The following is a 20,290-nucleotide window of genomic DNA, read 5'->3' as shown; positions in this document are numbered from 1 at the left end:
AAAATAATTTCCCACGATACATTTCTACTCTTTTCTTCAGCTGTAAGTTCTCAGACCTGTTAATGTTGCCTCCTAGGGCTCTTGTATCAGGAATATCGAGACAAATCTACACGCCAGGAGATTGAAACCAGACGACTGCAGGATTCACAGACAGACCCTGAGGAGAGTTCACCCGGCGATGAAACCCCATCTGAAGCAGAACCTACAAGTACAACTGAAAGCAAAGCTCCACCGCAAATCAGTTTGCTGAGGAACTCCAACTCCAGGTTCAACTTATGGCAGGATCTTCCTGAGATCCGGAGCAGTGGGGTCCTCAGCATTCTCCAGCCAGATGAGATCAAGCTGCAGGAGGTAATGGGGGAAGGTGGAGTGTTTCTTAACTTGGATGCTGCTTAAAAGAGTGAGAGTGGATTAAGTCAAATGATCAAGATTTAAAAATGAAAAGCTTCATAGCAGTCACAGACAAGCCTTGCCCTGCTGAGTACTTTTCTGTGTTGCACTGGTTAGCACCACTCTTTTTTTGAAAGTACAGATGTTGTTCTATATGCTATTGCTGCTGGACATTTCTGTAGCAAAAAAGAACTTCTTTTCCCTTTTCTGATTCAGTGTTAGCAGCAATTTACAAAGGAAGGGAGGGATAATGAAGAGGCTCTTGAAATAGAGCTTTCGGTTCCCACTGCACATTAATCCTCTTCTGATGTTACTAGCAGGATACATACTTTCCACCAGAAATCTTAGAAGAATTTAGCCGTTAACTGTAATCTGTTTTAAATACGACGGCATTAATGGAGAGGGAAGAGATGGAGATTGATAAGCTTCCTTATTTTTAAATGTTGTTACTTGGAGTCTTAAGCAAAACAGTAGAAAATAATGACAGGTATATTTTCATTTTAGTCATACAGTGCAGTGACATCACTGTTTAAGAGTCATATGCTGTTAATTTATAGGGCTGCATCAAAGAGTGAAAGAAGTAGGTGGGGGTGGCTGCCGCAATTAATGAAAACATCAGTCACACAACAATTTACAACTAGTTGCTATTTTGGATAGCTTGGGAAGCGTGAGTGCTCTTTGTCAATGCATAGCACTGCATTTGTAGCCATCAGTGGAGACGAACAAGCCTTGTTTAGTGCGTGGTGTGTGTTGTAATACGAGCAATGGGCCTTCGAAGGCTCGATCCTGTGAGTCCCGCTATACTCCTGCGCCAGGATTGCTTTTGGTGAGACCATTGTGGCAGCGTATCTGTTTAGCCCTGGCTCATGCGATTGTACCCAGAGTGCTGAAGAACATCTCAGGGTGTGAGCAGTTCCCCCTAAGTTTACTTGGATTTGCACAATCGACATTTCTGAATCCCTTGTGTATGCAGTGCCACCCTAGTCCTGGCCAAGGCTGTAACTTCACTGTTGCACTGGAAAGGCTCGTCTTGTGAACTGCAGGGGTGTGATGGGCAGGGCTGTGTTACTTACGCCCTTAGTGGAAGGGACTGGTGTTTATACAGGGTAGCTTGGGCTGGCAAGCACAGGCTGTTAGTGTGTCAGGGTTATGGCTGAAGGTGACTAAAATGATTTGTTGCTTTTCCATGTTTTTCTTCTGCACTGGTTATTTCCAAATCAGATTTGTTCTGTTTACCTGGCAAAACACGATACTTCTAACTGCCAGCATTACAAACACAATCTGGCATCTGAAAGATTACAAGCTTTTCTTTTTCTTTATGTTTCAAAATGGAGAGTCTTTTACAGAGAAACATTGGCTTAAAAGTTCGCATTATAGTTTTCAAAACCTGCTATTTCTCTTGAGTTACATTCATTACCTGTAGGTGTTTTAAGGAAAAAATCTAAACCCCAACATTAAGTGCGCTGAATTTTAGTCTCTCTGCTTAAATAACAAGAGAAATAAAGCAGATGGAGATGGGACAGTGCTGCCTTAAAGAAGCGCTGTGCTTTCCCTTGATGTTAGTTTATCAGAGCTGATATTTTCTTCCTGTTTGTTCTGGGATTAGCACAGTAAGAGATTATAAAATTGCTCAAACCCAGAAAGCTGTGAAATTGGCTGAACATTGAACAGATAAAGTGGAGAATTTGCTTTGTGACGAGAGTCAAGGACAGAAAACAAGGAGGGCTGGAGAAATCACTGAGGCAATTAAAGAGATGATGTTGAGTTCAGCCTTGCTATAAGTAAGTACTGCTTGCCTCTGCAGTGCTGGAACTGTACTCACGTTGGATATGAGTTGGGAGTGTGAGCTAGACATGAGGGCTTGATTAAGTGATTGTAAAGTGTTCAGCTTCATGAAGGAGAATTGGAGGAATTTACCTGAAGTACAGGGCAGCAGAAATTCTGGAGGAAATGTCTTAAGGACAAAATCATACCTTTCTGACCCATTTTATCTTGAAAGCTGTGGCAAACACGGGGACTAGAAGAGTTTGCAGCTCTTCAGCCAGGAAAGGTAGAACAAGAGTGTTATTTAGACCACAGGGAGGTACACTAGTACACAAACGGAAAGAAAGTTGAAGCAAACACCCCTGTTCACAGCTGCAGAAGGGAACACCAGCATAGCTGTGATGGAGCAGGGCGTAAAGAGTCAGAGAAAAAGTTGCTCATCTGCAGTAATCTGCAAAATGAAAAGAGACAAGAACAAGAAGAGGAAGCTGGTCTTCATTATTGGTGATGACGGAAAATGACTAAGTGGGTTATCAATACAAGATAGAAAACAAGACACAGGTGTTTTTCAAGCATCAAAACAAGAAACTTGACTGGAAGAGCAATGGATGCTTAAAACTGTCATGGAAGGCAATTTGTCATTGTTCCCATTGGAACAAATGAGCCGGAAAATGGAGTTTCAGGAAGGACAAGGACCAAAAAAACAAAACCCACATCCACCCCCTAGCAATTTCAGAAAAAAAATGTTGCAGCATGGCCTATTAGCCCCGGGAACTCAAACAGAATTCAGAAGCAATGGTCTCTGTCACACCAGCCTTTTTCATCTGAAGTGAATGTGAGAATAGCAAGATGTGAAACAACTGAAAGTGTCACAAAAAATGTGGGTGCAATTGCAGAAAAAAGAAGAACAAAAGAAAAAGCAAAAGACATGTTACAGACCACAGAGGTCAGGGAAATACGAAAATTATGTGCTACTGGAATAATTATCAGAAATGACTAAGTCATTGATAGGGTAGTTTTAATTATCCCGACATCTGTTGAGCATCAAACACAGCAAAACGTGAATCACAAAGGGCGTTCTTTTAACTATCTAGAAAATGTAATGATGCAAGAAGAACAAGCCAAAAGAAATGCTGTTTGGGTTCTGACATGGAGTCAATGTGGAGGAAATAACAGGCAACACGTATGTAGCAGGAGGAACAAGGGACTAGCGAGAAAACACACTCCCTGTATTACATGTGATTTAGGTTAAAACAAATTCTGTCACCAAGGTACTAGGCTCTGAAGAGGTAGTGATCCAGAGATTAGAAGAAACAACATTTATTCAGTGAAACTTCTTTCAGCATGAACCTTAGATATTGGTATAGCCTTTTTGTGGAGTGGCTCTGGTTTATTCCTTTTTCCCAGTTCAGTTCTCTACCTTTCAGTTTGTCCTTGTTTTATTTACTGCATAGTTTCTTCATTTTGTCCTTTTCTGCTTAGTAACTGTATTGATTTTCCTACACTGTGTTCATCTTGTATGATTTAGGAGATTCTGAGCTGAGTGGAACTCGCCCAAAACAATTTACTAATAAAAATAGTTCAGCAAAGTATTCTCAATCTTTGAAATGAACCATTTTGCTGAGATGTATAAGCTTTGATAAAGTTTTTGCCAGGAATTATTTGGATTCAGGTCACTTTGGTGTTAGAAAAAGGGGCAGAGCCAGACTAATCTGCACCATGTGTCATGGTGTGAATTTAGATCAGAGAGCTGCTGCTCTGAAAATATTCTCTGCTCAAGCAAAAGAGGGACTTGAACCCGGTTGTGCACACTGGTGACATGGCCTCTATGTGGAAGAGCGCGTTTGACAGGTAGGCAGTCTTTCTCTCTTGTCCCATTTTCACAAAAATGTCCAGAAAATATTTAATTTTCTTTCCTTCTTTGAGCAAACCTTAGATTTCAAACCTCCAGAGAGCTCTCGTGCTGGACTTACTGCACGTCTAGCAGGTGGATGTCAGACTGGCCCTGTGAAGGCAACCAGGTCTGAGAGCTGGTCACAGCCAATGCCGTGGCATCGGATCAAAACAACACCCCTCCTAGACTAGACCAGAATTCCCCCTTCTTACCTGGTGGTTTACATGAAGAGCAAGGCCACTGGGAACAGATATTTCCAATCTATGCAATAAAACACCATATTGTCTCAATAGGAATTTAGCCTGTAGGATTACTTACTCTCGTCTTTGGTGACTCTTAATTTTTCTCCTTTTTTATCTTCTACATTTCCTTCTTTCTTAGGCTTCACTTCTCTTTTCCTTTCTCCGTCTCTCTGCCAAAACATAAGCAATGAAAACGATAATATAGCTTTTACATGACTATGAGATTTCATGAAGTTAATGACCCAGAGAACTGACAGAACAGTGTTGGTCATGTTTCCAAGAGATAGTTTCAGACTATTTATAGACTCAGGAAGATAGTATTACATCAATTGACATTTAGTTCAAATTTTTTTCTAGTTATTTTTGCAAATCTGAGACCAGAAGCTCATGCTCTTTTTTTTCTAGTGACTGCTTAGAGCTAGCAAAGTTCAGTTATTCCACAGAGATCACATCATCGCATCACATGGTTGGATGTTTGGTGCCAGTTTAGGAGGTTTGTAGCTCATACTTAGCATTCAAAAGGGAAACAGCAGTCCGGGCTGCTTGGAGTAGGTACTTTAGGTCTGCAGAGGACCAGCTGGATCTCCAAAGTAAATTAAGAAACCTGTGCCTTGCATATGCCGTGAATGCTTCCAGAAGCCTCTCCTGACCAGTGGAGATGTTCTTTACTTTCCTAGCGTCTCCTTTAAATCAAAACCCTGTGCATTGATATATTCGCTGTGGATTTCATTATTTCTTTTGTATGGCTTGCACTCTGTACCTGCCCATTCAGGTCTAGCACCCCCCACTAAGGTGAACAGCAAACACACACAAATTAATTTCTCCAAACACAGGCAGAGGGGCTTCTGCAGATCAGGAAGCAACCTTCTAGATGAAGCAAGTTGTCTGAGGGTTTAAGGGCAGGGGTGGAGTGGCAGGCCTTGATCTTGGCTCTTACAGCCATCCTGCAATGAAACCTGGCTGAAAAAAATCCTGGCTTGGAGTGTCTGGAAAGCTGCAGTGCAAAATGACCGGCGGTATCAATCCCCAAGATATCTGGAAGGGACAGGCTGTCCCAGCACGTCCTGTCTTATTCTTTGTTGTATCTTTACCTATTTCCACTTCGCCTCTCATTTATCAAATAAAAAGGTACAGTTAAAGCTGTAAGAGGTGCATTTAGGACTTAGCAAGTCATGCAGAGAGAGAAAGATGGGTTCTCTCTCAGGTTCACCAGGTGCCCTGGTGAAGCTGTTGGGAGAAGCCGAGCTGATACTCCTCCAACTTTTCTCATTGGGAATCTGGCCTTGAAAAAAATAAAACATCCTCTTATTCCTTAAACGCCAGCTGTTCCACATACACTGACCAAGAACATTCATTTCTACCTACACTCTTTGCTCTGCCTCCCTTCTGGGTGCTGTGCAGGCACAGCCGCCTTCTCTGGTGCAGGAAAGGACCACCTGTTTGACTTAACTGCCCACTGGGAATATTTCCTAACCTGCCAACCCCATAAAGAGCTGAAACGTCACTTCAACTGATATTTGGCAGCTCTGGATTGAGTAACAGTCCCTCGTTGCTGTGCCAGTCCTCCCAGATCTTGGCCAGCAGCACAGCGTTGGGAATGTAACCCAGGTCTCTGTACCTCAGGTTCTTCTGTGATGCATAGCAATATTTCCAGGAAAAGGCCAAAAACTGATCAGTGGAGAATTTCAAACCAAAAAAAATACTGCATGTACCTACTGCTCCATTGGATCTCCTCGACTCTATCTGGGCCCCTGCAGCCTCTGAGAGCTGGCAGAGCTCAGGGACGTGCACCCGCACTGCCTGGCCAGCTCCCACCCTCACTGGGGTGCAGCAGAGGCGCTGTGGGCAGTAGGGGAGCTTGGGCTCGATGGTCAAAGCACCTTTTGGTTCAAGGAAGCGAGACTTTCACTGAGCTACCAAAAGGTTCATCTTTCCGTAGCGGCAGCATGGGCCGGCCCCAGGACAAGGAGCCTGAGACGCACATTCATCAAGAGATGTCTGAAGGATCTAATGATTTTTCACTGTGTTGAAGCCCTTGTGAGACTCTTCAGTTAATCTTACTTCAACTAACAGATTCATTAGTTGTGTAAATAATCACCTTTTTTTATCTACCCCTGAACAAAGACAACAAAGACTTGCCCGGAGAGTAAGGGAGCTCTGTATGGTAATAGTAGACTGTCCCTGCAGCACCTGCTGTAGGCAGAAGGCTTTATATCCTCATCTCATTAAATTGTTTTTTATCTCTGAACCAAACCACCAATTTGTCTTTCTGCTTCCCCAGACCACATCCCTGGCCTGAGGAAGCCAGGCTTTGCTCCAGAGTTTTCTCTTCTAACAGGAGAAGCAAGGGCTGAAATTTGGAGATTATTTATGACTTATGGTAATAGTTAGGAACTACTGTGTCTTGTTCCAGCCCTTGGTGAATTGGGTCAGAAAAGTGTATGGCCAGGGCTGACCAGGGAACCTCATTCGGGCAGTAACAGCTGTATTTCCTTTGGGTTGGGGAAGACACAAGGGCTTGGAGCACCACAGCTGTGTATTAGCTCTGCCCCAAGGAGCATATGTCGCACACTGGGACTGCAGTGTGCTGGGTGCTGTACATCCCAGCCCCTGCACCATGGCTTTTCTAAAAAAAGAGGGTAGATGGTGCACAGAGACCCTCCTGGGTAGCACAATAAGCCACAGCGAGCAGAGCAACAAGCCAGCGCTAGCGCTGTCACGATCCGCAGGAGGTTAGAGGGTGTACGGGGGCTGCCAAGGGGAACTCCCTGAAAGGGAGATGAAAGTGCAGAACTGGAACAAGTGGGCATAGGTGGGGCCGGTGCCTGGAGCAGCCTCAGGTCAGGACTGAGCAACACTAGGAAGGAAGGAGGGAGCTCATGAAGTGCTCTTATGTGTGCACGTGCACAAAATTAGAAAAAGAGATAATTCTGCTGGAGAGATTGAATGGAAGGAAATGTGGTCAAACAACTTAGGAGAGAGACAGAAGGAGACAGGGCTGATGGTTGAGGGAGGAAATCTTCCCTGCTCAAGCCACTATCCTGTCTAACACATGGCAAATGCCATTGCATGCTTACCTCTCCCCGTACTCTGGGCTTGGAGGGTGGGTGCAAGGTCCATGACTGTGTGCAACACAGATGTTCTCATGAACGTTATGTGTGCCTCTCTATAGAATTAGAAGGTACCTGCTGATTTCCTTCTTTGGGATTCTCCCCCAGGCCATGTTTGAGCTGGTTACTTCCGAAGCCTCGTATTACAAGAGTTTGAGTCTGCTGGTGTCTCACTTCATGGAGAATGAACGTCTGAAAAAGATCTTACACCAGTCTGAGGCACACATCCTCTTCTCCAATGTCCTGGATGTCATGGCTGTTAGTGAGCGGTAAGACAACTGCTGCTGGATTTTTGTCCAGCTGAATGGCATTGCTTTAGCTAACCTCATTTGTAGAGGGATGGAGGAGCTGACAAGGGGCAGCCTGTTACCCACTGTCTTTTCAAAGAGCCTGTGGTCACATTCATTGCTTTGAACCCTAAGGGCTTCTTCTGGGAACTACCTGGGACAGACAGGTCACAATTAATATGAGCGCTGGGTTTCTCATCTAGCTTCCTGTTGGACCTCGAGCAGCGGGTAGAGGAGAATATTGTGATCTCGGATGTGTGCGATATTGTCTACCAGCATACAGTTAATCACTTCTCTGTGTACATCACCTACGTCTCCAACCAGACCTACCAGGAGAGAGCTTACAAGCAGCTTCTGTGAGTTCCAGTGCTTGATGCTAAATTATTTTGCAAAATTTTATAGGCCATGGATTTAGATGTAATTTTGATATTTATGAGAAAGGGCTAGATAGCACAGAAACAGGATTTCCCACTTCACTGATTTTTCACTGCACCTATAAAAAGAAAACACAATTAAAAGGCTTTATAGTAAGGGTGGGGTGATACAGTATGCAAGTAACATACCAAGTAAGCTCAGAGCCAGCAGCTCCCAGAAGTGGGAAATACTTATGGTGTACACGGGGGACACACACTTGTGAAATGTATGTATTTTTAAACTGCAAGTAGAGGCAAGAGATTGAAAGACCAAGAATGTAATACAGTGCTCTAATGACAAGAACAGCCATTCCTTTTCCTGAGGTTCTCAGCAAAGCATTTGACCTTCCCAAAGTTGAGATTTTTTTTTTTTTCAGAACAACAGAATTTTCTTAAAAGCAAAAAAACCCCACCACATTTTCTTCACATTCTAGTGTTACACACACAGACGTTACCCAGGCCTGAGGATGTAATCTAAGATATTTTTGCAGTATTTTTCAAGTTTAGCAAATCTTTTGGTCTGATAGGAATACTCCTACGCCAGCTGAAAACAAAGAGTGCCCTACAAGCTTATCTTTCAGCAGGAGAATTAATTTTTCTTTAGTTACAATGTCCTGGATTCTTTCAAGACAGCCCATTGCACATGCTGCACTGTATTTCCTCCCCATGGCAGCAGCTGGTTCGGGGGAGTGTAACAAGCCCTAATCCTTCCCTTTCTCTGCTCTCCAGCTTTTGAGGGGAAAAAAAAAATCCCACTTTAAGGGACCTCTGTTGAGCTTGGCCAAGTGTTCTCTCTAAAAGGAGGGTACCACAGGGTTTCCTTCAGTCAGAGGTGAGCAGTATAGCTGCAGAATATAAGCAGTTTACCTAGAGGCATTAGCTAAACACTCAGAAGCAAAGCAGCAATAGGCTGGATTACTTGAGCTTGAAAAGGACCTGTTTGAGAGAGAGGTATTCCTAGATATGAATTTAGAGGGCAGTATTTTTTTGGTCTGCAGGAGAACCTAAAGCAAATTGAAAAGAACAGACTCCCTTCCACAGGCTCCTAGTTAGCACAGGAATTTTGCAGCACTTGGCTGAACTCGAAGCCTGAGGTGTGTCACAGTTCCCCCCCATTTGGCTGTTCTTCAGACACATGCAAGTCCATTCTGCTGTGGCTCTGGTGAGTCACACCATCACACAAGTATCTACTGCAGCAGGGAGAGACACAATGGCTTCTCTTGGATCGTTGTGAGTCACACATGGTAAAGACAGGTTTTTGCATAGTTAGCAATGTCTTCTCATCCATGCAGTTTCTGCTAGCCAGGACTCCAGCAGTGTAAGTCTTCCTCAGGGCCCCACAGTTGCCAGGAGGCATTGTCTTTGACTGTGGCAGCTGGGGCTTGTGAGGTTGCTCTGTGCAGCCATGTCCATGGCCCAGTAATGCTTTCATGTGCTGCAAACACCATCAGGGAAGGCCTGGGCATGGCCCATGCCCTTCTCGGGCCAGATAATGATTTCCATCCTCTGGCTAAGCAGGCAGGAGTAGCCAAGCTTGAGCTGTTTTGTGGCTTATCTTGTTCTTACAACTGTGTGACTTTCACCTTGTCACAGAGATCCAACTGTGTAAAAATATATAATTATGCCTCTGACTCATCTACTTGGACACACACCCCATTCACACACACCTACGCACACAGCGTATGCTGCTGAGCTAGATGTGCTAACACATGTGAACACTACCATGACTTGTACATTAAAAGTCTATTTTTTCCCTCCCCCAACACTATAAATAGTTCTAGATTTAAACTAAAATACACCTAGAAGGATTCAGTCCCCTCCTCCACTCTTTTCTCTCATTGGGAGAGGCCAGGCAGATGCTGTCTCTGGGACCAAGCTGCTTTTGGGTCATCAGCCACATACCAGAGTCACAGGCAGGGTAGCACTCAAAGCTCTCACCTTTTCTCTTTCTCCTCTCAGCCAGGACAAGCCAGCTTTCCGGGAAGTGATCTCACAGCTGGAGCTGGATCCCAAGTGCAAAGGCCTGTCCTTTTCTTCCTTCCTGATTCTGCCGTTTCAAAGGATCACCCGGCTCAAGCTGCTGGTGCAGGTAGAGTTTTGCTCTTCTATCTCTCCCAAAGGTCTTCCAGATCACCCCTGGAATTTTCCTTTCCAGCAGTTGTGAATGAGGCTTAGATACAGCCACGATCAACCCTAGAGCTGGATGAAGCCTTTCCACAGAATCAGACATTTTCAAGAACTATAGAAAAAAGATTTCAGTCACTTGGAAGCCATCCCCAAATTAGCGTTGAATTTGCTAGATAACTTTTACTGAGCAAAAGAGTTGAGGAGGAACTTCACTGAGCTCCTAGAAGGCGTAGCAGCAGTCCATCAACCCAGCTGCCTGATGGTTAGGATGCTGACACACAGACGCACAGCGCAGAACATGGAAATGTTCCATGTGTAATACTCTACATCATGGTGGCTTGGACCAGACTGTCAGCCATCTTCCCCCTGGGCTTTGCCAGTTTGTCTAAACACTGTGCTAGAGGACATTCTTCTAGGGATGGGGAAACAGCTCAGTCCCAAATGGTCTTATCCCACTGGAATTACCAATAGCACTGTCTGTTAGTGCCAGCTCTAGCTCTTTTTATTTATTTATGTTTATGAAAGAGGACTCTGCCTGCTATATTTCTTTTAGATAGAAGGTCAGATGGGAACAGGTTTTACTGAAAAAGAGGAACTAAGAGGTGAGAGTCGCTGTACTCTATCACCTATCCTGTAATTAGGCTGATGGCCAGAAATAACTCTGAGGCTAGCAAAGACTTTTCTGTACTGTCAGATTGGGATCAGAGTTAACACAGCCTTTCCTCCCCTGCAGAATATTTTGAAGAAAGTGGAAGAGAAGTCTGACAGGGAAACCACTGCCCTGGACGCACATAAAGAGCTGGAAACAGTAAGTTTGAATGAGCTAACTGAAGGCCATTAAGATTAAACCGTTGTGCTCATTTCCCCCCCCCCAGAAAAGACGTACAAATTATATTCACTCCTGGAGCTGTCCCTTTGAATCCTGCCACTGTATTTCAAGAGTAATTTTTTTTTTTCTCTTAAGTCTTCCTTGCTCTCAAAGATGGACTAATGTAGCAGCGCTTAGATGTCAGTGATGAGGAATCCCTTGCTAACAACAGATGTGTATGTTTCTGCTGTTGGAAAGGGCAGAGACCCCCTTGGGGTCTTCACGAATACAAATTGTTTTTGCAGATACCTGAAGGCGATGGATCCCACCGAGACACGTAATTAGCTGCAACAGGCAGTAGAGTACAACTGCGTCAGGTTTCCTCCAATACAGCGCACTTCTTCCTCTGACCTAGAGTAACAGTTTCTTAATGATGTACTCAAGCATGCTTTTAGCCCTCTTCCCTGAAACTGGTAGGTAGGTGTGGTGTTCAGCCGTGCTAGTTACTGCTGTGTACAAAGCGCCAGGAAGGCATTGGGATGTTTTCCATCTGGGCTGTTCCTGATACGGTCAGAGAGGGCAATCCTACCTCCAGGCTACATATTTGAATGGTCTGGACGTAGCTCACAGCTACATGGGCTAGGACAGAGCACTTGAACCCTTCTCCATCAGAAGCTTGGAAGATCTCTTGAATCCTGCAGTTCGATATAAATATTTGAAGTTGAAAACTGCGCTAGAACATCAGCCTGAGGATACGGTTGCAGTTTCTGACTGGAATACTAGAACAAAATGGGTTCTTGGATTTGCCCTGAACTGATCTAGGAGGTGTACGCTTTGGACATTGCTAGGGATGAAGACAGAGACCTTGGTGATGAAGAATGTTCTGCATTAGTTAGTATTTGCAGAATCTCTCATGATGTATCTGGTAGCCAATTGTTTTTCCATTGGTCAAAAGCCTGAGGAAAGCTGTTCTTATAGTATGCAGATGACTACAACTGCTGATGGAAAAATGGTCTTTTTATATTCAGCTGTCAGTGACTCACGTGATCAATTTTGTAACTCCCTCGCATGGTTACTTATCTGAAAATGTTTAAGTTTAGATGCCTAATGTCCAGCTAGGTGCAGGCATCACAATAGAGACCATCTGGTGCTTATTTTCTTTGTAGGTATCCTATTTGATAGGTAGGAGCTGATCACTCTATCAGTTGCTGATATTCTGGTGGATTTTGAGTAGCCAAAACAGAGCACAAAGCAGAGCTTGTTCTCCAACGTAAATTTTCTACCTAGCCAGTTCACAAGAGAGTTGCTCCTTATGAAACAGGCGGTGGCATCTAGGTTAAGGTCCCTGTAATAGGGTGGTGCCTGCACGTTGGTTGTGGGTTTTCAGTTAAAAGTTTGCACTCAGAACACAGCTGGGCTTTGTACGATGAACGTCTCTTTCCCCAGGACATGTCATAGCCTTGGCATCTGGTGCTGCTTGGCAGAACCACAGCATTTGCATCTTTGAAATGAGGATCTTTGGCTTCATTCTACTGCTGAAGATGATACTGCACGTGTACCTTGTTTCAAGTGTTCGGGACAAGAAAGATGAGATACGTGGTGTGTCAGGATCTGGCAAATGAGCTGTTCCTTTTGCTATGCAACCAGGAGTGTTGCTTAATACCGTCTGGTTCAGTAACTGCAGCCATCTGACTTGTTCTCTGATAGTCAGCTTCCAGCTATAACATCTGGGTGTTTTGGGTTTTTTGTTGTTGGTGGTGGTTTTTCCTTTTTTCTTTTTTCTTTTCTTTTTCATGCAAATACAGTGCTGATAGAAGAGCTTGGCTTGGTCAGTTCCTGTTACGGCAGGGCCCTTACCCTGTCACGGCCAGGCCTTTCCGTGCTGTCCATCATCACTTACCTGCTTAAGGCCAGTGGAGACAAATCTTTCACTCTCTTTTTCCCAGGTGGTAAAAGCATGTAATGAAGGTGTCAGGAAGATGAGCCGAACAGAGCAGATGATCAGCATCCAGAAGAAACTGGAATTCAAGATCAAGGTATGAGCATAGGCTGGTGACCCTTTGCAGACAGTGAACCAACAGCATCCAGGTGTTGTGCGCACATACATGGCAGTAGTAACCTAGTTGCACTCCTTTTAATGAGTGTTCAGTGGTGGCCTGGTCCATGCTGTCCCCCTTCAAAGCCTTTGAAGGGGATGTTGCTGCTGCTGCAGGCACTGCATCCATGCGCGTGATCTCTGTGCATGCACGCTGCAGAGGCCAGGGGCAGCACTGAGGCCAGCGTGCTGTGCACATACACAGATGTGACACGCTGGCATCAAAACGCCTGTGCGCAGTGGGTGGCTCCTGCCCCAGCACTCAGGTCTGGCTCTTCCCTCTCACCTCTCTTCAAAATGCAGGTCAGCTTTCAACTATTATTTCACATTACAAATGACAGGAAAGGAAAATGAAAGCTACAAAGCAAAACGCTTCAAAGCTGGAAAATACCAAAATGAAGACTGTCCCACCATTTTAATTCATCCCTGCGTTTATGCATTATGTCCAGTCTCTAATTACCTGCTGATGATCTATTTTGGCTCCGCTCAGAGAATGACTGAATCAATATTTAGGGGTGTCTGACCAGATCTCATTTAATACATGCCATGAAACTCCAGTGCTGAGTATAGAGTTGCTCATTCTTTTCTTGAGTGCTATGGAGATGCTTCTCAGATCTGTCTGCTTCGCAAACTTTAAGGAGCATATTTAGCTTCCCAGCAACCTTTTTACATACCTGGACAAACGAAGCAAAAAAAATTTGAGACCATTTGTTTGGAAAGCCACACCGGGCACCCAAGAATTTGATTTTCCAGAGCACTTTAGCAGTGTGTCAGGGCTAGAACACAGTCCACAGGACAGCAGTATATTGGGGTAGCCACAGGACTGCCTTAATCTCTTGTAACCCTGAGGCTGTAATGACAGGCAGGAGCTGGTTCATCCCTGGCGCAGATCTGCCTTGGGCACTGGCACAGGCAGGGCTCCTCTGGTGAAAAGAGTGCAAGAATGTGGAAAGAAAGACTGTGCCACCATGTACGTGATGAACACAGGGAAGGAGTGAAGGAAGAAAGAGTAGCAGTTACACAGATATTTTCCAATATTTCAGTCATTTAACTGGAAGCATAGTGTTCTTCTAATATAAGATGTGCTTTCTTCTGGGCTTCTTGTTTTTAACACAATGTGTGGTAAAACTCTAGCAGAAGTGCTCTTGTGGTTGCGTGGACAGTTCTCCTAGCTGGGACAGACCCAACCAGTGAGAACCTGTTTAACCTGGGTTTTTTGCAACCAAAGGGCCAAATACACATTTTTGAAAGTCAGTCTCCTGGCCAGAAAGGCTCAGCCCAGGTGATGAGATACATGATCTTGCAGAGACAGATCAGGCTGTGCAGGGCATAGCCTGGTGTTTAAACTCAGCACTTCGCACTCCAGCATCACTGTCCTTGAGTGTTTGTTTGTTCTCGGGCCCCTGCAGTGTCCCTGTCCGAGCTCTGTTATACTCTGTGCCAGGCTGTGGTGTGGATGGTAGAGCACACTGCTCTCTCTGTCCAGCTCTGCTCCATCCTCTGCAGTGCAAGTTGTGGTGATGGGAGCTCGCTACCCTTCCTTCTGCATCTCCTGTTGCTTTCAGCATCTTGACTGCATAAGCCCATGGGGTTTTGCTGCTCTCCTGACCTTTGCCATCTTTTCCTCACTTCTAGTCTGTGCCCATCATCTCTCACTCCCGCTGGCTGCTGAAGCAGGGGGAACTGCAGCAAATGAACGGTCCAAAGACATCACGAACGCTTCGCACCAAGAAACTCTTCAGAGAAATCTACTTGTTCCTTTTCAATGATCTGCTGGTAATTTGCCGGCAAATTCCTGGGTGAGTGCAAAATTTGGATAGTATGCGGGGCACTTCATTAGTCCTATTTGCCCTTGGTTTTATCCAAGCTGTGATGCTGTGCCCCCCTCCCATCCCCCAGGCACAGGGAGAGCATCCTGGCCTGACCTGTGCACCCCCCTCCAGCAGTCACCTTGCCTTTGAGCGCAGTTGACTCTTCATGGGTGGCACAGCTCTCTCCAGCTGAAAATTTATGGCAAACAGGACTTGAACAGATTCCAGGCCAGGTCTCCCAGCAGGGTAAGCGAGCATGTATCCACCAGTTTCTGCAGAGTGGCAGTGAGCTACGTCAGCTGGTGGGCTGACCCAGGAGGCCTCTCTTCCTGTCAAGGAGTGATTTTTGACTCATCGCTGCCTGAAGAACAGCTCAGACTTAGTCAGTTAAACTTCTAAGAAAGCAGGCTAGAAAATTTGAGCAGCAGGGAGGGGTGTAAATTTAGTCCTGAGGCTAGTGGTTATATTTGACGTGGTGTAACCTGCCTCAGGAGGAGGAGAACGTCATCATGCTTAGGACTATGTCTTGTGCAACTAGACACTAGTGAAATACAGCAGCACAGACGGGTCCCAGAGAACAGCACGTTCTTTGTAGCATTAACTAGACTCACCAGTAGAGAGCATCTCGCTAGTCCAACGTTTCTAATAAACATGACGCCGCAGTGTCTGTGTGCCTGGAAATATTTTGCTTCTGCGGCAGCTTGTATCCAGAAAACACAGAGGCATTTTACAAATAGGAATGAATTAAGCCTCACAGTCCCCTTTGAGGGAGCACTGTCTGTGTTTTGTACATGGGGAGCTCAGACAGAGCAAGCAGCTTGTTCTAGGCCATGCGGGATGCCTAAGGCAGAGCAAGGAGAGGGTCTCTTGCTTTGCGGTGGGTTTCCACAGCCACCCACTCATCCCTTCCCACAGCAAGGCATCTTTTATCCTCCTACCATGCAGAGGTTCCCGGTCTGTGTCTCCAGTACAGTTCTGGGTGGCTGAAGCCAAATCCTCCTGGGATAACTGCAATTTTTCCTAATCCTCTAACCTCTCCCAGGGACAAGTACCAAGTGTTTGACTCGGCTCCTCGGGGGCTTCTTCGGGTAGAGGAGTTAGAAGACCAGGGGCAGAGTTTGGCCAACGTCTTCATCTTGAGGCTGCTGGAGAATGCAGATGACCGGGAGGCCAGCTACATGCTGAAGGCATCGTCCCAGTGAGTACAACAGTCACCCTGCCAGCACTCGGCACTGCTCTTTCCCTACACCCATGCAAGGGCAGCACCCTACCTGCATGGGGGCCAGCTCTCTGGGCGTACCAGGGTCAGGCAGGCAGAGGTTCCACTGCTGCAGCTGGGCTGGCCCTACAAACCTCTCTGCCCAGCAACACTCTCCTGAGGCCACCTTTGGTATCTCCTACTGAAAGGCGCTAATGAACTAGGCAGGTTTCTCTCCTGTACGGTGTATTTGTAGCATCTGGGGTGGAAGATGGATGGGCACTTTGCATTCTGGGACAGAGAGATCAGAAATCAGCCCCGGCACAGGACCCTAACTGATTTACAGCTTACAACCCGCAGGATATTCAGAAAGTAAAAGGAAGTAGGATGTATGCTGTGCACTCTCCAGCAGCTCAGCTGGCTCACTCACAAATATCAAGGCTGTGCCTGACCAGCCCTGGAAGCAAAGTGGCTCCTGCTTGTAGGCAAAGGTGGAGAAGAGGCCTCTTCCTCAGCGCCTTTTGCAGCCGATGCCGCAGCCTTGCGCAGCCCTTCTCTGCTGCTCAGGGCCTCCTTGTCTCCCTGGATACAGGTTTTTTTGGATCACTGATTTTTCACTTCATATTCCAATAAGCTGAGACTGGGCAAATGATTCAGCTACGCTAACACAGACCTGATTGTTTTGGAGCTCAGGGCATGGCAGGGCATGGCTTTCTCATTGACCCAAGCCTTACCAGGCCCACATTTTCTAGGCACAGTGTCTGTGCTATTACAGGTGTACGTGTCCCACCAGTAAAACAGCTACTAGAGATGATGCCCACCCCCAGCTTGATGTTACTTTGCTGTCAGTAGGCCAGCGTTCGACAGCCATATCCCTTAACAGACACCAGCCCCGCCTGGAACCATGTCCTGCTGCAGCCCCAGGGGCTGCACCCTGACCTCCCCAGCGCTGTGCAGCACCGGCATCAGGAAGAAGAGCCCCCAGCACAGCGAGTAATTGCACCTTCTCCCCAGACACGTCACTGAAGCTTTGCTGTACTGAAAATAGAGATGTCAGTCACGTTATGCAGGGCAAACGCACATTTGACGTCTGTGAGACTTAGCTGTGCAGAGTACGATAAACCAGGCCAGGGTTTGCTTCAGCTCAGGGGAGGCAATTGCAGTTCTGTGCTTCTGCATCCCGTCTTCTAGATGGCCACAGTGAGTACGCGATCCAGCACACGGCTTGACAACAGGTCTTGTGCGCTGAAATGTGATGTTGCAACTGCTGAAGGCTGCTGTTCCAGAGCTACAGGGATGATCGGGGCAGTATCAGGCACAAACTAGAAAAATTTAGAAAAGATAAGCAAGTGCCGAACAGACTGCTGCATCTGTTCCACAGCTCTTGCAGCATTGCCCAGCTCTGAACCCATACAGCAATGATGACCTGCTTGGTGGCAGCTTGTAGCTAATGCCCCGGGTGGGCTCTGCCAGGAGCTGGCAGTACATTTGGACACAGCTGGGCGCAGGGGCAGTACTGCAGCACAGGTGGGCCCCTTGCAGGCTGAAAGGAGCTGGGGGCTGCGGGCAGGATCCAAAGAGCTCTGCAAGGAGCTGCGTGCAAGGCCAGCCTGCAGATAGGGCCACGAGCACAGAATGGCCCTTGGTTTGATCTCTGTGTGCCAACCCCTCAGTGCACAGGGCCCTCATCCTGCATGTCTTCATGGCGTGAGGGGCTGCACTTGACCTGCAGCTGCAGGTGTTTTCACTGGTCCTTGGCATTGCGCTTCAGCCCTCAAGCACAAGGTATTCCCAGCCCTGCAGACCAGCCTGCTAGCACTCGTCCTTCACGTCTCCCTTTTAGGCCTCTCTCCTCCCAGAAGACGCTCTGGTGGCTTTAGATGTGTGTCAAGTTCAGGCTTTAAAACTACCATCTGAGAAGGTAGAAAGTTCTGGTTCCCTCGGGGCTGGGAGCAGAGCTGTTGCTCCAGGCAGGAGCTGGAGCCTGTGAGGATGAACTGCCCTGTTTCCAAGCGGGGCTGAGGGAAGCCTCGAGGGAGCGCCAGGCCTGGGGCTTCTCCAGCACCTGTGAAGTCTTCACCCTCCAGCTGCAGGCCCAGGTTTTGCATAACAGCGTGCTGGATCTGGCAACATGTTCACAGGGGTCCCATCTCATCTCATCTGTTGCCAAGTGAGCAGTACCCTTGGTATGCTGCAGCGTTCGTCTGCAAGTGAATTAATCAGCTCTGCCCTTTAAATGTTCCCACATGGCAGCTGCAGGAATAAATGGTTCCTTTAACTGCTTTTCTCCAGGAAAAACTGCCCCTATTGACCCAGCCCAGCCAGGAGCTGCCTTTGCTGGTTAGAGCTCAGAAGATGGCAGGCCCTCCCCCCTGCTGCTGGCTCTCTGAAGCCATGGTGGCTCCACAAAGGGGGATCCTGCTGCTTGTGGGGACAGCCAGCCTCGTGGCCCTGCAGCAAGCCAGGCCTGTGTGGCAGGGCCCAGGGCACTGTGGCATGTGTGACATCCCAACCGGTGTGTGCAAGAGGGGGGCTCAGCATCACTAGTCAGTCCAGGACCCCGGGGGGGCAGGCAGGAAAGGGCTGTGAGAGGAGGAATTAGGAGCCCAGGGCTGGCTGGGCAGAAGAGCTGGGGTCCCTACGACTGTCTCATGCTCACGGCCTCGGTTTGTCTCCCCTATCCAGGAGTGAAATGAAGCGCTGGATGATTTCGCTGGCCCCAAACCGGAGAACCAAGTTCGTTTCATTTACATCCAGACTTGTTGGTAAGAGACACAGCATAGCAGCCAGGAGCTCTTCACCCGTACACCAGGGCGCCTTATTCTGCCCTGATCTCAGTCTAAGCCCAAGCCTGAGGCCTCTGCTGAAATTGAACCCTCTCCCTGAGCTCCCCTTGCGTTTCCACCATCGACAGCCACTTGTCTTTGGGCCTGGCCCTGACCTTGCTCTCCTCCAACCTGGTCTGGGCTGCACCAGTGCTCTCCCTCCCACCCAAGCTGCTCATAGGTGGCACTGCAGTGGTGATGTGCCCCCAGCTTCCTTCCCCACAGAGATGCTCCCCTGGTCCCTGGGGCTGGGGCACCCTTGGCTTCCGCGGGGTTTCTTACCAGATCAGAGGGACCATTCGCAGAGCTCGCGGTGCTACACCCACCCAAGCTGTGCTGTCCTGCAGCGGGCTCTGTCCCAGTCCGTTCCTCACTCTTGCCCTGTTCCCTGGCAGACTGCCCGCAGATCCAGTGTGTCCACCCATACGTGGCCCAGCAGCCAGATGAGCTGTCCTTAGAACTAGCTGACGTCCTCAACATCCTGGACAAGACAGACGACGGTATGGGGGACGGGATGGGACTGGGCTGGGAGTCCCTGTGGAAGGGTGGGCCTTGCTCAGGGCAGGCTGCTGCCGAGCAGACAAGAGGGGCCCTCTGGCCAGGGAGAGACCATCTGCAGCACAGCCGAGGGAGCTCACAGCAGGAGGAGGGAGTTACTGCTTCCTCCTAACACTCAGCAAATCCAGACTGCCCTGAGCTGTGGCAATGCTGGCACAGCCACCCTGGCACCGGCTGTGGGCCACGGCAGGGCTAGCACAGCCATCCCAGATGTAACCCAGAGCTGTTCTTACCTTGATGATGCTTCGCAGCCACCTGGTCCTGGTTGCTGGGGCACACTTGTAGCTGGTGGACTCTGTGAGATTGGGTCTCTGCTGGGGACCACTCCTGTGGCATCAGGGGCAGCAGAGGGCACTCAGTGGCAGCAGTGCCTGCTTTCTGCTGGCATCCCTTGAGGCAGTTGTCCAAACAGAGTGCTGCTCAGGCGAGCAGGCCTCCTTGGCTAGATTTACAAACTGGGTCTGCTCCAGCACAGGCCTCTGAGCAGCTTCCAGAAAGCACTGCCAGCTCTGCAGGCTCTTTCCAGCACAACTGTCCCAGTGCAGGAGCAAGGGCCAGTCCTTCCCCATTTATGCCTGTCTCTGTCTCTACTCAGGCTGGATATTTGGGGAGCGTCTTCATGACCAGGAGAGGGGCTGGTTCCCCAGTTCTATGGGGGAGGAGATCCTGAACCCCAAAATCCGAGCCCAGAACTTGAAGGAGTGTTTCCGGGTGCACAAGTCAGATGACAGCCAGCGGAGGAAACTGGGCAGCAGAAACCGCCAATGA

The 20,290-nt window shown here is 47.7% G+C and overlaps 1 protein-coding gene across 1 annotated transcript in view; it reads left to right on the top strand.

Moving 5' to 3' along the window:
* The window catches only part of NGEF (neuronal guanine nucleotide exchange factor), a 39,383-nt gene extending 19,093 nt beyond the window's left edge, over positions 1-20,290 (top strand). Inside the window, exons 5-15 of the mRNA XM_059822793.1 lie at positions 77-351; positions 7,509-7,669; positions 7,891-8,043; positions 10,060-10,189; positions 10,961-11,035; positions 12,982-13,071; positions 14,766-14,929; positions 15,984-16,139; positions 18,825-18,904; positions 19,360-19,464; positions 20,118-20,290. Of these exons, the coding sequence (XP_059678776.1) occupies positions 77-351; positions 7,509-7,669; positions 7,891-8,043; positions 10,060-10,189; positions 10,961-11,035; positions 12,982-13,071; positions 14,766-14,929; positions 15,984-16,139; positions 18,825-18,904; positions 19,360-19,464; positions 20,118-20,290 (1,562 nt within the window). The remainder of the gene's footprint in view (positions 1-76; positions 352-7,508; positions 7,670-7,890; positions 8,044-10,059; positions 10,190-10,960; positions 11,036-12,981; positions 13,072-14,765; positions 14,930-15,983; positions 16,140-18,824; positions 18,905-19,359; positions 19,465-20,117) is intronic.

This window comes from Gavia stellata, chromosome 11 (genome assembly GCF_030936135.1).
Source record: "Gavia stellata isolate bGavSte3 chromosome 11, bGavSte3.hap2, whole genome shotgun sequence".
Lineage (NCBI taxonomy): Eukaryota > Metazoa > Chordata > Aves > Gaviiformes > Gaviidae > Gavia > Gavia stellata.
The sequence above is the reverse complement of the archived record's forward strand: the minus strand, read 5'-3'. Positions and strand labels throughout refer to the sequence as shown.